General features: G+C 39.6%; 1 protein-coding gene across 1 annotated transcript in view; it reads left to right on the forward strand.

Annotated features, from left to right (window-relative positions):
- The window catches only part of ASAP1 (ArfGAP with SH3 domain, ankyrin repeat and PH domain 1), a gene marked incomplete at its 5' end in the record, with an annotated part of 83,607 nt that extends 72,373 nt beyond the window's left edge, over window positions 1–11,234 (forward strand). The window contains 4 exons of the mRNA XM_019470547.1: window positions 1,241–1,299; window positions 3,535–4,037; window positions 7,836–7,958; window positions 9,931–11,234. Of these exons, the coding sequence (XP_019326092.1) occupies window positions 1,241–1,299; window positions 3,535–4,037; window positions 7,836–7,958; window positions 9,931–10,005 (760 nt within the window). The remainder of the gene's footprint in view (window positions 1–1,240; window positions 1,300–3,534; window positions 4,038–7,835; window positions 7,959–9,930) is intronic.
- Between the last annotated feature and the right edge of the window lie 6,697 nt (window positions 11,235–17,931).

The raw sequence follows: 17,931 nt of genomic DNA on the forward strand, positions 1-17,931 counted from the left end.
GACACACAGTCTGTAATAACACAAACTGCTTTTAGCTCATAGTTCATCAGGTCAGTACATTACAAATGTCTTTTTCAATAGCTGAAGTAGTAAGGATAGCCATACATTCCTGTCACTTAGTGTTTGTTACTCCTTTATCTGTGTTGTGATTCCAAGGTCCTGAGGTTCAAAGCGTGGTAATTCTAATAAACATGTGCCTCGGGCAACACAACGGAGACCTTGCATGACCACAAGTGTGCGTGATCAGGCCATGACTGGAGATGGATGTGTAACGTCAAACAAATCACAGTAGAAGATGTGTAGGTAGAGTTTCTAGACACTTCTTAGTCTGTGATCTGCCTTGTCAGGACAGGCAGCAGACGTGTGTTGTTGGTAGCACAGCTGACTTGCCATGTTTGCTGAATCCATCCAGGTGGCACTGGGTATTCAGGGAAAAAGTGGTGCCGTGCTTGATACTTGTAAGACAAAGGTAAAAGTGTGGTACTTGTGCTTGATGGCATTAGATAAAGGCCGAGGCAATTATTTATTGAATCAAGATTGAGCTTGGCTGTTCTTTCAGTTTTGTGTCATGATATATTTTGACTATTTAAAAAAAGCTAGGAAATCAAGATAAGTGTTTCATCATACTCATTTTGAAATGTTGCTTACCACTACAAGTAGCTAACACAGCTGTAACACAGGCTGACAGAGTAAAGCATGTCGTTTTCCCACAGTCATCAGTATTTCCTTGGAGTAGTAGAGACTTTGTCTCCTAGTGCAGCTGCAGTTTGTGTGTATACAGTATCATACTCGTGCAGTAGGCTACAAGGCATAAGCTCAATCCTGGAAACTTCAAACCACTGACGTAAAGGACAGATTATGTTTTGAATGCTTCAGTATAATTATTTTGAAGACCAAATTTTCCTTATTCAGGATCTGCCCACTGAGCTGGTCTTTCAGCTTCACCTATTTTCAGAGTACATTTTTGCACATACCGTAGTTCGTAGAATAAATCTGCCCTGTAGCGTTAAAGCTGTGTGGGGTTTGTATGTCTTTTTCTCTGAAAAAAGCAGTTCAATCTTAACAGTGCTTTGAGTTTTGGGATTGATCCACAGTTAAGATGGTTATACAAAAGAAGCAAAATAAATGTGTATTTTATTTTTTTTTTTTAAATTATGGATGTGTAGAGGGGAAAAATGGGAAAGAAAAAGTATCTCTTATAACAGTTGTAAGCACTAATAATTCACATCTGTTGATTTAGCACTGGGACTGCAAAGACTGCACTTGGCCCTAGAGTTCTTCCCAAACTACCTCAAAAAGGTAAGAGTTCTCTTTGTGGGTATTCTCATAATGATATCTTTTAAGTGTGTGTGAAAGTAGATACTTGTTTTAAATATATGGATCTTTTCAGCAAAAGTTTCATTTCTAAAATGTCGCAAACCATGACACTTCAGCAAAACTGAAAGGATTTTGGAAGATCGGGAAACGTTTTATTAAACTAAAAAATAGTTAGACCTATGGAACATAAGGAGGAAAGAAAAAAAATCATTAACTTACTGAAGCTGGACAAGACCTCAGGAGATCAGCTGGTCCAATCCACCACTCAGAGCAGGGATAACTTTTTGACATGAGAGCAGGTTGGTCAAGGCCATGTGCAGTCGCGTTTTGAGTATCTCCATGGATAACCCCTCTGGGCTCCCGTTTCTTTGACCGCTCTCGTTGGTAAACTCTTTCTTCTTCCTAATATCCATAAGTCCAATTTCTTGATACCCTTGAAGTAAGTTGTGTCCATTGCCATGTTTTGGTGATCAGGGTTGTTGTCCTTATAAATATTTTGAAAAGAATCAGGTACTGTTACATGCTCGCTTACATATTGGTGACGAACTTGCTGAGACCATCATCCCAGTGAACACCTTATGGCCCTTTCTTTTTAGAAATGTTTTTTTCTAGTCGTATGGCAGGTTTTATATAGTTTTTTGAGTTCTTGCAACAGTTGACTATAAAGTTGAAAGTAGACCTACCTTGTAGCTCTGTCTGATACAGATGTAATGTATTTTTGACGGATTCTGTATGAGTGGGTGGTCACTATGGAGCCTGAAGATCAGGAAATGATGCCTGTCCAAACTTCTGAAGCTAGATGACTGAAATTGAGAGTGCAAATCACTTTAACAGAAAATGCAAATGTGAAATTTCAACTTTATTAAATTATAATTATTATGACATGGTATCATCTTTTGAAAGAGACACCAATGATGTGATAGGGTACCGCTGTGAAGGAAGTCAACACTTCCTTGATTTAAAATGATATAGGTGAAAATTTAAGATGGGTTCAATCAAAACATTTTGATAAGGGCTACTATCATTTTTTTCATATAATTTACTTAAGCCTTGAACCAATGTGGATGATGAGTGCTTGTACATTTGCTACTAGAAAAGTCTAGGAGACAAAGCCATATACAAGTATCAACACAGACATTTTTTTAAAACGAGGCATCTGATAGTAGCTATACAATTTCTTTCATGGAAATTATGCAAAGTTTTCCTTTTTTGGTATAAATAACCATAAATATAGCATGGAACTGTTATTGCAGTAGGTGATATCTAGAGCGAGTATTGTTGCTTTTGTAGTAAAATGTCAGGTCACCTTTTTGGCTGGTATTATATGATACTAAAGCAATGCTGAATACAATAGCAAATTACTTTTTCTAGTCAAAATGTATTGCTTTCATTTTGGGTCGTAACATTTTTCTCTCCTGTCCCCTTTCATCTGCTCTAATATAGAGTTGTTTGGTTTAGGAGTTTGGGGTTTTTTTTTGTGTTGGTTTGGTTTTGTTTTTAACGTAGATTTCAGTCAAGTTTTCTTAGGGAACTTAGCAGTAGAATCAATGCTTGACACTGAGAAAAAGCTGTTTGAAAAGCTGTTTTCAATTTCCTTCCATAAAAACTGCAAAATATGCTGTTTTAAAATTCCTCATCTTTACTAAATTGTAAGTATTTACAATAATTTATTTTTTATTAGTTGTAGTTTGAATGTCTATAATACCGTGTATAGACATACATGCTCACTCGCTCTCTTCTTTAAGATTTTACAGGTACTAATCCTGAGACTCGGCGTTTGTTTTGGGTTTTTTTATGGAGTTCAACTGTATAGATGAATAATTGGCATTAAAGACAATTTTCATTGCAGCCACATCAGTGGGTTGATAGGTTGTTTTGCAAAATACATCTTTTCTTATATTTATTGTTTTTTGGTTTAGGTCCAAAAAGCAATGGCTTTATTTCACCCTAAGTACTTAATCTATAAATTGACACCTAGTAGCTGTTGGATTAAGCACTCCTGGCCTCCAGTAGGAGCAATGAAATGAGACCTCAGTAAAAGAGGGTTAAGTAAAGATGTATTACTTTGCATTTGTCATAGACTAGGAGGACATATGGACAGTTATCGGGGCTCAGTGAACATGTGGTCATTACACAATTACAGTTCTGATATGTGCCTAAGTTCTTTAATATTAAGATGAGATTGTGAAAAAACACTGTTATGCTCTTTTGTTTTAGTGGCACTAAGAAAAATAGAAACCAGTCATCATCTTTCAATAGATAAATCCCATCAGCACACGGAAATCTTTCAGAAGCCCTCACTGTCCATCGATATACCACAGAAACCACAACCTGGAGACTTGCCCCCAAAGCCTCTGCCTCTGGAATTAACTCAGAAACCTCAAGTGGGAGATTTACCCCCAAAGCCTGGAGAACTACCCCCAAAGCCTCAGCTAGGAGACTTGCCACCAAAACCACAACTTGGAGACTTACCTCCAAAGCCACAAATGAAGGACCTTCCTCCAAAACCTCAGCTAGGAGAGCTGTTGGCTAAAACTCAAGGTGGAGAAGCATCACCGAAGCCTCAGCCCTCAGAGGCAAATCAAAAATCTCACTCCTTAGATCTTTCTCCAAACGTACAATCTAGAGACACCGTCCAAAGGCAAGCATCTGAAGAGTCTAATGACATAACACATACCCTGCCAGAAACCCCTGTGCCACTTCCCAGGAAAATAAATATGGTAGGTATTATTCCAGCTAGTTGAGAGTATCTGTGGAAGGCTTTGAAGTTACTGTAGGACTATCAGTGGAAAAAAAACCAAAACCCCACCCTTGAGCTATGCACACATAGCAACATAACGTTACGGTCTAGGATGGGGAATGAGGTGCTCTTTTTCTGCTCCCAAGCAGCTTCAGCAAATGCTGGGGGTTTACAAGGCCTCTTGCATGCTGAAACAAATACTAGTACCATAAACGATAGCGATAGCCTTGGGAGCATGACAGTGTATTTAGATTTATTAGGGAACTTGGGCATTTTTATCTGTGCCAGTCATAATTCTGAATTAATTGGTGGTTTTCTCTGCTGTCTTTGCTCACTGCTTTGTATGCCTTAGATTACTAGGATAATTATATATCTGATTTTCGTAAGCTTTAAGAAGGGATGTTAGCACCTATTGTCAGTAGATAAAAAATTTAAAGTCAAGTCAACTGTGACAAACTAGTTAAGTGTTCCTGTTGTATTTAGTGTCGATGTACTTAAGTGATTAACAAAGGTTCAGATGTATTATTGAAGTGGCAGAATTGACATTGCTGGATGGTGTGTAGTAGCAGAGCTGGAACTATAACTCAATTCCAAGTCTCCTTGTTCAACCCCCAATTCATCTTGCTGTTCATCTTGCTAACCAGTGCAACTTCCGTCCAACAGAGGATTCTTCATGCATATGTATATTGAAATCATTTTTAGAAACTCCAGAACACGCTCAAGATTTTCATCATTAAGAATACATCAAAAAGGAGATGGTTTTCCTTGTCAAATTGGCTATGCAAAGCACTTACGTAAAAGGAAGTAAGACTTCTATTCTTGTAGTGAAAGCAGAGGGTGAGTTTCTCCCTTCTTGTGCTTGTCTGAGGAAGAACACTCTTTCTCTGGAGCCATCCCTCTGCTTGGCTTCTGTCATGGACTTGTCTTGTAAGCTCCTACCTGAACTGAGAATGACAGGGTTGTTGCTTGGGCTTCCTGAGTGTTCTGGAGGTTAAATAAAATAGTACAGGGATCTGATCAAAAGGTGTCTGCAACTATGATTTGTTTACTTACGTCCTTTTAAATATAAGCAGGCAAATGATGCTGGACATTCTCAGCTATTTTTCACTTTATTAAAGAAGGAAAGAAAGCAAATAGTGGATTAGTTGTTTTTTGGTTTGATTTTTTTTTTAACTCTCACCTAAATTTATACAGAAAAATTCTGAGGAAAAATTCGGTGTTCTCCAAATTCAGCCATTTTCACATATGCACTAAATTAAATAGTTCCACTGTTTTGCAATGATCAAAATTATGATGTATCTGTGATAATTACTTTCCAGTTTTCTACACGTCATTGCCTGCACACGTGTATCTCTTGTTCACTGCAGTCTTTTTGGCTCAAGTAATAATGTGCAGGAATTCCTCTTAAATGTGTCTTGCCTCCGTTTTCATCCTCTGGCTATATCCTCTTCGCACAAACTGGTGAAACGCTACCTCACAGCGCAACAGTAAGAGCCGTGACAGCAGCCACTAGTACTTGTGGGTACTTCACTCTTGGTTTTGACTGTTTAGCCACTAAATAGATAGGCACAAATGTTTTTTCTTGGAAGTTTTAGAAAATCAATTGGTCGGAATTGTTAGGTGAAAAATACCGATGCTGTTAACATATAAGGAGTTGAAAGGATATTTTTAGAGAAATGAAACTTGCTCTGAGTGCTTCTAAAATCACACTGAGCACTTGAGTGTTCTTTTGTGTGTGTGTGTGTTTTCTATAAAGGAGACAAAATATTTTTTTTAAACAAAAAAAATGTTGAATGTAAATAAGAACATGGAGGGATTAGTAATGACGACAGCAGCTGATTATTATTCAGTCTTAAGCATGAAAGTCTCTTAATAAGTACTAATATCGGATACAAGGAGTTGGGAGTAGGGTGGGTGGTATTTGTTTTATAGTCACAATTGACATGTCCTGGAATTGCTTCTATTTCTTAACACACCAGTGTCCCAAACTGTGTCCTGGAAAATATATACTCTCTTCAGATCCATCCTTTTTTTTTAAACTTTCCCAAGATTAAATACACCTCGGGCTTGAATTCTCCCTTTTACCGGTCTCCTAAGTGAAAGGAATAGAATATTAAAATGTCATCTGCGGTACTAATCAGAAAGAACTAGGAGCAATTGCCATCATTTTTCATGTGTTCTTACAAACTGAGTTGCATACAATACTCTTAAGTTTAGAGGAATTTAACTTTCGTTGGTCTCTTTATTGAATGAGACAATTTTTATCTGGCAGAAGTAGTTGCTTCCCTTCATTACCGGAGGGTTGATTGGAAGCGTCCTTAGTTTGTAAAGGTTCTCTGGAGTTGAAAGCTGGGACTGGCCCCAAATACCCATTAATATTGAATTCCAATCCCCAGTGATATTTGAGATTTTTGTTCAAATTATATGAATTTGTTTAAAAAAGAGAGAAAGCATTCTTTGAAGTAACTTCTTGCTGCAGAAAACCCTTGCTGTAAAAAAAACTTTGATCTCGTATGAACTTCACTTCAGGTATTTCTGTTCATTTGTCTTGAGTATGGGGGTTTTTTTAATCTTATGTTGTTAACTGCTTTGTCCCTTAGATCCCTCTATAATTGTTATTTTTCTGTACCTTGAGTTTAGTATGAGTGCTCTTTGCTGTGTGTCTGTTCTGCTGTTGATCTGCAGGGAATTTTTTTTGCCAAAACATGGAGGTATTTCAAGTGGGTAGGTAACAGCAAAGAGAAAGGCTCCCTAGGAAATTTCCTCTGTGAAGTTACTTTTGGCTCAAATTCCTCTAAACCTGCTGACTTTTCCTTCGTAGCCCTTCTGCTTCTCATCTCCTTGTGCTCTTAGTTTTTTGCATTCTTATTATCTGACTACTTCTGTTCAAAGAAGGAACTGTAGTTTTTGAAGAAGTGTGGGTATGAAAATACAGGAATATAAAGTAGCAGGAGTGTTTTTCTGTGAATATTGCTTCCCTACTCTATTTGGAAATAATTTAAAGCATTTTCCCTGCCGTGAGAAACATGTGTTCGGGGAGGAGTCCATGGCTCAGGCTTTTTCGTATGAATTAGCAGTATGCAGCAAAGTATGACCTAGAAAATACTTGGACGCTGAATGGTAGGGCTGTGAGAATATCTATTGTGAATTATCATCACAAAATAGTACTGCCATCTGAAATTAAGATTCTTTTAGTAAGAAATTGCTAACATATTGGATGAAAAATCATTGAAAAAATAACTTCCAGTCCTATAAGCAGATCTGAAATCAAAGGAATGCTGTAATTTTGCATTAGATCCAAACCCAAAACTGTAAGGAATATTTGGATTTCAGTGCAACATTTTCCTCAGCCCTTACCTCTCTTGTAACATTCAGAGGAGATCGGATTTCACTTTCTGTTCATGGTGGTTTTTTTAATGAAGTATGTATTAAAGGAGAAAGAGGATGTTTGTGGACTGGAACAATGTAAAGATCTTATTTAAACTTTCTTTACTGGAGGAAGCGTAGGTTATTTGAGCTGTGCACCACACGTTAAAGTCTCTTGGGAGTTCTGAATCTTAAGAAAGAGAAAACCTATACCTGTGTAGGTAACTTTTTTTTTTAATATCCTTGTTGAAGCAGAGGTTTTTTTGATTTTGTGTCCCCGATTGCAGGGAAAGCCATTTGGTAGTCTTCACGATCTTGTAAAGTAAAATATAACTAAAAGGCAAAACTCATATCATACATATGTTTTTGTTGTTCCTCGTGTCCTTCATCTAAAACTTCATTCTGTTTTTAGGGGAAAAACAAAGTTAGACGAGTGAAGACCATTTATGACTGTCAAGCAGATAATGATGATGAGCTCACGTTTGTTGAAGGAGAAGTAATTATTGTAACTGGTGAAGAGGACCAAGAGTGGTGGGTATGTATCTTTTCCTTTTATAGTTCTACATAACTTCTTTATGACTTTTAAAGGAAAGCCTCTTTTTCCAAATTTGGGGGGTTTGTTGTTGTTTTGGTTTGTGGGTGGTATTTTTTTGTTTTGTTGGGTTTGGGGAGTTTTTTGTCTGAGCTAACATCCAGCCCTTAAACTCGTATTAGAGAAGACCCCCTTTCTCTGGTAGGGTCTGTCTCTTCCTGGGAGTTTGCTAGAACCATCCTAACTAGGTTTGGCTTTATTGCTGGCTCATAACAACATGTATTTACATACGCCACTCTTTGTAATGCACACTAGCCTTTCATTAACTGAAGAGGTGGTGATTTTTACTCCACTTAGCATGCTTACACGCTTCATGAAAAATGAGATATGTAATTATCTTCAGTTCACCAGAAATGTTAAGTTATACCTAGAGGGGTTGCTGGAAGTCTGAAAAACTATTTGTAATTCGTGCTGTAAGCTGATGGTTTTCCTCCTTAAATGAGAGGTAGTTAACATTTTCTTTCCCTTCTTCCCTCCCGTGCCATTGGTTTGTATCACACTCCCCCCTACTCTGGACTGCATATTGTTCTTTGGTTCATGAGTGCTAACGTCAGGTTTTTCTCAGCCCCCCTTGAAGGCTCCAGCCCTCCCTTGACACTCTACTTCTTGCCTCCAAAGCCCTGCTACATCGTACTTCTCTACCTAAGAATTATTACTGGGGAAAATGAGACAAATTTCATTTTGATTAAAACAAATTCTTATCGCTAGGCTGCCTGTGATTTCCTAATCTAAGTGCGGCGCAACCTTTGCCATTTTAGTTCTAGCTACATGGTTTCCTCTCACGCATCGTTTAAGCGTGGAAGACTTTCAACTGAAAAGACAGTATCAAAAAAGCAATGCCCAGTGAAAAGCTGGTGTATTAACCATATCATCCAGTCCCTGATTATAGTTGCATTAGTTGCTGAATCTGTTTTGTGAAGTGGCTTTTTAAGATGCCTGGGTACATGCCCAATAAGTTCCATGAAGTGCTCCAGTCTGAGTGTTTCTGAGAAGGGAAACGAGGGCTGTTGACTCATATGCTTCAAAAATTTGGCTCTACAAGAGGAAATGGCCAGCCCTGCATGTTTCCCCTTCCCATTTTGTTAGCTTGTGGAAGAGGAAGGAGGTACACTGTTATTCTGAAAGTAGTGAGCAGCACTGTAGCAGGATGAGAAGAGGGTTATGTGGTCAGTCAAGACTGCTACTCCAGTGCTATCAGTTTGACAGTTGTTTATAATTATGCATTTTAAACATGTAAAGTTCGTATAGAAGGTGCCATTATTTTTTTTTTTAGAAGTTCCTTGGCTATTTCTTTATAAATTATTATTATGCAAAACATGTAAGAAGCTGTACATGAAGGATACTTAATCAGACAATGCTGTGATTTGTTATAAACACGAGTATGCACATAAATCATTAGGAAACATACTAATTCAATGAGAAAATAGCTGGGCCTTGATCACATTAAGTGAAGCATGCAGATTATTATAAGTAACTTCACAATGGTAGCAGACATTTCCCTTAAGTGAGATGTTTAGGAGTTATTCAGTTTACATCTCTGAAAACCATTCATCTTAGTTTATCTTGTTACTGAAAGTTAGTCTATTAAACAAAAGAAAATCAGGCTTCTGTTTTGGTGAGATTCTTGAAATTCAGTGGTGTACGCAGGTTTCCAAATAAAGTTGTACTTTTGTTCTTTTTAGATTTAGTTGGCTTAATTTGTCTTATTTATAATATGCTTGTATGGTTCTATTTTGTTCCTTTACACAAAGTCAAATGTTAACTAAGGTCTGCTTTAAACTGTCCAAGAACTTGCAAAGGCTCTGTGGGATTCATGCAGTTCTGCTGCTTTTGAATGAAGTAAATGCAGTCTATGAACTCCATGTGTACCCACGCATACATATATATATATGTACGTTTTTCTCCTGTGTTGCAGATTGGCCACATCGAAGGACAGCCAGAGAGGAAAGGGGTCTTTCCAGTGTCCTTTGTGCACATTCTGTCAGACTAGTAAAAACAAACAGACAAAAAAATCCTAAACTTGAGCATTGCACATTCTTCATGCAAGACGGGCTTTTTAGCAAAAGCGAACGCTGCTGCCTCCCTGTAATCCTGTGCACAATTGTATATATAGCTGCTGTTACAAATTACAAATTCATTTAAGTTTCACCTCATGAGGTTGAATTATATGTATTGTAAATATACTGTGTTATTCTGCCTTTGCCAGTATTATGGTAGCCTTGGAACCTGGCACGCCTTATTGGGTTCGTTGAAGCCATCCTTGGCATCTAGCACTTACATCTCTGTCTATGCTGTTCAAAATACGTATGAACTGCCAGCTTTCCAAACATAGGTGGTCTCTGTCAACCGTGTAACTGTACAAAAATGACTGTTCCTAATAACTCGGTATTCTCAATATACAATTAGCAGAAAGTTAGAATGAGTGAATGGTTTTGGACAATTTAAAAATCAGTCTGCAGTTTATAAGTGTATGCAGTTTACAGCTATAAAACCCACTTTGGTATTTATTTAATATAGTGCTCAGTTAAGTGTAATTATGAAGACAAATATTCACTGACTTTACAGATAACAGTAATGTTTTATGGTGTGCATACAGCATTTCATGTTTATATTACGTGGACCTATGCCAAACTGTGATTGCAGTTCCCCTGTGATATTACCTCACTATGAAAAGTTACAAATATATTTCATCTGAAAACTTATTTTAATGAAAATTAGTCATATTGTTCTTTAGTAGATATATGTGAAATTTGCTGGTTTCTTTCACTGAATTCTTAGTAACCAAGGACTTCTAGAAAATGTTAACTGTTGACATTATGCATGCATTTAGACGCTTACTTGAAACCTGCCTTTGTACAAAAGTAGTACTGTAGTCATATAGCGACATTTGAAGAAAAGAACATTTTAACTTAATTGCTATTCAGATCAATGTGAGCTTGCAACAGTATTTGTTTATAGCTAAATTGGCTCTTTGAAAATGATTTTGTGGTTTTTTTTTTTCCTGTCTTCAACCTTGCTAAAAGTTAGTTACCTAAAATAAAATTTCTTAAGTGGTGATATAAAGATAAATTTAAATTATTTTTAATTGCTCTAAAAAGTGGAAGTTAGGATGACCTGTCATGCATTTGATCAGGCTGTTAACTTGTGATCTGAGTTCTATCATTATCAGGCTGGTTTTAGTAGAGTTCACTAAACTGTAACTGTAATAGTCTTAATTCAAAGCACCAAGTAACAGACATACTGTTCTTAAGTGGTGATATAAAGATAAATTTAAATTATTTTTAATTGCTCTAAAAAGTGGAAGTTAGGATGACCTGTCATGCATTTGATCAGGCTGTTAACTTGTGATCTGAGTTCTATCATTATCAGGCTGGTTTTAGTAGAGTTCACTAAACTGTAACTGTAATAGTCTTAATTCAAAGCACCAAGTAACAGACATACTGTTATAAAGCTAATTTCTAAGAAAATCTTTGGAAGGCTGCATTTGACCTGAGGTTTCTTGAAAGTTGGTATAAAGTTGCATTGCCAGAAAACACTTAAATGTATTACTGAAAACTTTCATTTCCTATGTCACTTTCAACCTCATTTTTTAACTTTGAAACATAATGCAGTTGTGTTTTTTCCCATAGTTTGTCTGTAGCAGGTTCCATGACTTTCATATGTAGTTTTGTATTACTTGCTTTAAATGTTATTTTGGCTTCAGTACCTAGTACTGCTATTTCAAAGCAGATTGTCTTGGCTGCATGGAAAGATTTTCATTTCATAAAAACGCATCTCAGACTTTCTGAGGGCTTTCATTTTTAATTCAGTTTTACAAGACTGTAGTCAGTGAATATTTAATTCTGTTTGTGGTTAATATAGAAACAAATATCAGTCTAAACCCCACATGGAAAAAATGCAAAACATTTATCAACTGTTAATGATTTTATCATTTATAACAAAAGTTTACTGAAAAAAAAAAATTACGCAACACAAGTGAGCGAGCCTGCTGGCATCTAATCTTCAGTATTACCAGCTCCAGTATTTCAGACTTTATTCTGTTTTTTATGGAAAGGAAGTCAGGATTAGCATTTATCTAGCATTCCATTTTATCCCTTAGTACAATGTTTTAAGTTGCATTAAAGAACAAAACCTATTCACTTTTGTGGTCAATTGTATTTTTAAGTGATCTTGAAATAAACTGATAAAAGCAAATCATATAAAGAAAACCTAGGCTTTTAAAATTATGTAGAGTCAAATGTCTATTCTTTTCTACGCTCTTTAAAATAGTATACATATGCATTTTATAAAATTAAATGAGTTCCATCGGGAACAATAGTTCTGTTTATTCTGGCTTATTGTGGGTCATAAGAAACCTGAAAATGTAATATATTGCTTAAGTACAGTATTATATTATGTATTGATATTGCTAAGTACAGTATTATATTTGAACTCAATGAGCCACTGTCTGCAATTTTGTAATGACATAGTATTTGGAAAGTCTAAATCTTTATGGAAAATTAGCTGATAAAGGGTTGGGGGGAGGGGCAGGGGAAGGTGCCCCCAGAGGGGGAAGTATGCTCTGCAGATGATGTCTTATTTACTGTTGAACAACAGTTGCTATTTATTTTTTTATTACATAGTACATCAACGTGTACAGAAATCGGATCTGGTCATGCCACTAGTTAAGATCTTGACTTCTCATTGAATGTTAAGGTAAAACATCAGTACACATGTCTATTCACATGTATTTAATGTGACAGTTTTTGAGTACTGTATGTGTTAATTTCTAAATTTTTAATATTTAAAATTGCTTTTAAATAAATGTATTCAGTTGATCCCAGATACCTGAACAAGGCCCTTTTGTCAACTGGAGTATCTTCTAGGGAGAAAGTCTGGATTCCAAACAGGTAGAACTAAAACACTTGAAATGTTTTCTCTTGAATATAAAGCACCCCTTATATAATGCAATTAAATGTGTATCTCTTTAACAGCTGTTAAATATGGATGCAATTGCCTTTATCTGGAAAACTTTACTTACTAAAGTTAGCATCAAAACACTTATTTTGTCCATGAGTTTCGATTGCTTTCTCTCTGGCTTCAGTATGCTCTACGGAAAGCCAGCCCGGTGTATCTTGTTTTCTACAGCTGGCCCTTTGGGTTGAAAAGAACCACTAGTTTTGGGCTTTTAAATTTACACAGGCTAAACATATGGGGCGAGGTGTGTGTGAAGTATGGACATGGGGCAGGGGAAGCAGTCTGGTTAAATATTCTGCTCTTGCTCAGTTTCTACCTTGCCACAGTATTTCAGGTAACAGCATTCAGAGATCCGTTGATTCCAATATCCTCAGTTCTCTGTCCTACTTGTATTACTTGTTCTTCGGTGACATGTACTGATTTCCTTTTGCAAGTCAAAATTGAGGTGGATATCTCATACACTGTTTGGAGCAGAAGAGACCAAGACAAACGCATGCCCAGAGACCTCCATTGTTGTTCAGAGTTTCAGTCTGCTTACCCTTTTCCTGGCAAACTTAAAGCTCATAGTTGAACGGAGACTGATTGGTAATCAAAACCAGTGGAAGTGGTGCAAATCTTACATACCAATCAGTGAAACTCAGAAATAGCTTCCCCCTGCCCAACAAAACCCCAAACACTCCAAACCTATAAATATGATTTAGTTGTTTTCAGATGCTTCCCCCCTCTCCAGACTCTGTAGTTCTGTGTGACAGTTCACCTGAGCATCAACAAAAAACTTTACTTTCCCCACACTCTACCCTGTTATAAATTTATAGTTTCATTCACACCCTAGACCAGTAACCCTCCTATGCCAAGAAACCAGAATATGACAGAGGAGCAAACGTCCCTAAGTAAATAAAGTTCAGCTTTGGGCCTTAAATTCTTACAGACAACTTAGTCTTGAGTTTAAGGCTGTTGGGGGTGCTTTTATGAGACACTTCAGCCCTTCTAAAACACAGCTGGAGGCTTTTCAGATGGATACAGAATGCACACAGGACTGGAAGATGTTTTCATCTATATAACTGCAAGCCAAAAATTTTCTTATCTAATACAAACTAATTATTTCAAGTTGTCTTAATGATACTTTTAGGGCTATACATAACATGATTTACAGCTCAGTCATCTGCTGAGAGAGTGCTCAAGTTTCTTCTTGAGATAAGCAAAGTGCTGTTTGTCAACTTATACTTAAGCTTACCCCCCCCCCATGCTGCAGCATGCACAAAACCTGCAAGTCTTGACTAGTTCTCGTCAGCTGCTGTTTGAGTAACACTAAAAACGATAGTGTGTCACAGTACAGGCTTTGCCTTGTTCCTCTGTAAATTACAGAACAGATCCTCCTGTCTGCAGTGAGGCGGATGTCTGCTCTAGTCTCTTTTTGTAATAGTGGGGGCGGGGGACAAGCAATTTGTGACAGCTGTCACATCTGCTAACTGTGTCAGAGCAGAGGAGAAGCTGTTTGGTCGTTTGCTGTACCACCTGAAGAATGTTTTGTTTTGAACGAGCTTTAAGCTTACCTGGAACTTTAAATCCACTGTTAATGCTACTCTGTAGTTCCTACCAGATCGGTCTCTGCTCTTGTAGTGTCTGATGAGAAACATCCCCTCCCCTTGTGCTTGTTGCTTTTCGCTGAAAGGCGGTGTGGGACTAGGTCCATTCCCCCATGGGATTTTTCCCCTGAGGCTTGAAGATGTTTCTTGTGCTTCAGCTACCACCAGAAATTTAGAAACCTGATTTTTCTCACAGTCACATTGTGTAGATGAATCACCCTTGAACACTCAAAACTAGACTGCTCCAGAATGGCTGCGTTAGAGGTGGTTTCATTGTATTTACCTTTGTTCAGTTCAAAGCAATAGCATTAGGCTTGTTTTTTTGGTAACTAATTAACTTCCCCAGTCTCTTCCCCAGGGAAGAACTCCTACAGGAAGAACTTACTACAGCTGCCTGTAAATTACGAGAGTAAGGAGTAGCATGCAATAGCTTAAGTCTGAAGCTGCTCTCAGACCTAGTTTAGTAATGTTTTTCATCTCTCCCTGCTCCCACATCCCTGCTACGGTAGTAAGTGTCAACACGCCTCTGAGCTGGAGTTCTTAGTGTTTAAATAAAAATCAAAAACTTACTTATCGGAAAGGATTGAAACGTGCCTCTGAACTTCAGACTGAAGAAGGACAAGCCACCTCTTGAGCTGAACGTGCACAGAAGAGGTCAGCAGCTATTTGTTGGTTAAGCAGGGGTTTTGCAGTGGTTTTCTGTCAGAGCCTGCAGACTTCCTTAGTGACCTGGTGACACCAGTAGCCACACTGCTTCAAAGATACCTCAAAGACAAAAGTAGACATTTTTTCAAATTAGTAAAGATTATACTGCCTGTAATCACCTGTCCATACTGCAAGCCATCCCGTCCGTGGCTCTAGACCTGCATATCCATGTGTCCTAGCCTTCCCTTTATTCATTGTAGATTTTTGAATTTAGAGCTGTAGCTCTACTTCAGTAACTCTAGGCAGGAAAGAAAGAACCCCAGGTAGCTGAGCAGTAAGTGAGCTGCAGCCAGCCAGCCACGTGCTCTCATTTCAGTGGAGACTTTTTATTGTGTGGAAATCCATCCAGGAGCTGGAAGAAAGCCTTGTGGAGCAACTCCAGGATGACAGCAGTAGTTCTGACCTTTGTGGATAGAAGCATGGGGATGAAGGGCAGATTTCTGATCCGGGATCTTCCTCAGTCTCTATCTTCCCTACAGGAACTGGGCCAGCCTCTGCAGAAAGAAACAGATGAACAAATGCTAAACCTGCCTCTGTAGGGTGCACAGAGCTGCTGGCCTACTTAGAAGGGAAGTTTAGCAGCTTGGACATCTGGAGAGCAAGGAGCATTGAGCTTCATGTGAAGTGAACTTACACTGAGTGATGCTGGAAGATGGGGACTTCTGAGTCTTCTGCAGAGTACAAGAACAAATCTGAACTCTACATGTGCTACAAGGTGGACGTGTGAGAAGACAAGGGGATGGGGGCAACACAAACCACAACTTGGACCCCTTTGAAAGAGTATGAATGACTCCATCATTGATGTGAAGATCAATCATAAGGAGTTAGCAGCTCTCCTGTGAGCACTGCCTATAGGTGGGCCATATACTCACCTCAAAGCTCAAGGTAATGCAGAGTCAAGTGATATGAAGAAGTGAAAGTTCCTTGTCCAGGAGAAGCAGCAAGATCTTAGCAAACAATAATGGGGGAGGGAGGGCAGCGGGGCAGTCAGACCATCTGGTCAGCACTATTCAAGTACCTGCTGTAGTAGCAGCAGAAGGCACCAGATGTGCAGGCAGGGTCCGTGCCCAAGATCCAGTGAGCAGGAGCATTTGGCTGTAAGCAAGGAGGTGCTGCTGCCCTGCCAGAGCAGTTCCTGGCAGCAGCCCCCGCAGGGCCCAGATCCACCTTAGATGTGGTTCTGGCACCCTCACTACCTCCGTGGAGCAGGTCTGGAACAGTCGCCTTGCTTAGGGATGGATTTTGCTCGGGATCATCCTTTAACTCGGCACCTGCGTTCCCGCCCAGTCTGTCTGAGTGAGATGCTGCCAGGTCCAGCAGAAAAGCTCCTTCTGTTCCCCCTTCCCTGCAGAGAAAGTTTAGATGAAAAAGAAAATATTAAATTTGGTGGTGGGAAAACCCTCTCTACTTCAAAACCCTTGAGAGCATGATTTTGTTCCTCTCACTTGCCCACAGCAGTGTTCTGCCTAAATGTTTTACATGCAAAATGCATCCCTGGTAGTGTTTATTTAGATCAGGGTCTACCCAGGATCACCGCCTCCCTCTCTGTATAGTAAGCACCTGGTCTGCCCATGATCCATGGCTTTAGCTGCTTGTCTGGTGGAATATAAAAGAAGGCACCGAGTGTAGTACCTCTGCATAGAGGTCCCGTTACCTACGTGACTTCTCAGCGCCCTGGCTTCACTGCTGCCCACGTCTCCATCTGCTTTGGGCCAAAGACAGGACTTGCAGCCATTGTGGCCATCGCGGTGAGACCCATGCCACGGCGTGGGGCCCCTGGGGCTGCAGAGGGAGCTGAAGCATTGCAATCCCTCCCCCAATGACTGACAGTAAAGCTGGGCAGCAAAATGCCATTTAGAGAAATTGCCTTAAGACGTTTTACCCCTGTCTAATCCCTGTCCCTTCCTGAAAGGGATTGACGGTGCAGGAGAACAGCAGCATCTGTTGCTGGAGGGAGAGCTTCCTGGTGGGCAGACAGGGATGGGGATCCCGTGTCCTGAGGGGACCCTCGCTTCTGTGACCAAGATGCTGTCAGTCGTCAACATGAGATGGAGGAAAAACTGAGCAAAGTGCCTCAGGGTTGTCACAACTGCTCCGGTGCCTGAGTGCAGCTGTAGAGATTGAAGGAGCCGTTTGCGTTTGAAGGAAAAATTCAGCTTTGATGAGTTTTTTTTCTTTAGTTTGGGAGGATCAGTCTTAAAGGCAATGTCTCACTGCAGTGGTTCGGCTGCCAGGCCACATAACCAGGTAGCAGGGACCAACACCTGCATTTAGAGTTGCCAACAGCCCTGTCCCCAGGACTGTCACCTGCGGTGCCCTTCCCCAGGTGTCAGCCTGCAGCCCCAGCCTCCTGTTCAGGCCCGGGTGGTGCTCCAGCAGAGTTTGCAGCCGGAGGGCTGTTGTAGATGGTTGGTTTTGGTGCGCTCCTATTTAAAGTTCGCAGGGTACTCCATGCTTCATGCATGCTTGCCCAGAGCAGCCTGTCTGAGGCTGCCCTGGTGCGTAAGGAAGGGTCACCTTACCACCGGGACATCGCTGGCTCCTCGCGAAGGGTCCCTCCTCACCCCCTGGGACGCGGCCACGGACCCCCCCGCCCCGGGTGGGGGCTGAGGCAGAGGGCTCTGACCTGCTTTTATTGCCACCCCCGGCCAGATGGGCCCCCATCCTCG

The sequence above is a fragment of the Aptenodytes forsteri genome, unplaced genomic scaffold (genome assembly GCF_000699145.1).
Source record: "Aptenodytes forsteri isolate BGI_AS27 unplaced genomic scaffold, ASM69914v1 Scaffold383, whole genome shotgun sequence".
Taxonomy (NCBI): domain Eukaryota; kingdom Metazoa; phylum Chordata; class Aves; order Sphenisciformes; family Spheniscidae; genus Aptenodytes; species Aptenodytes forsteri.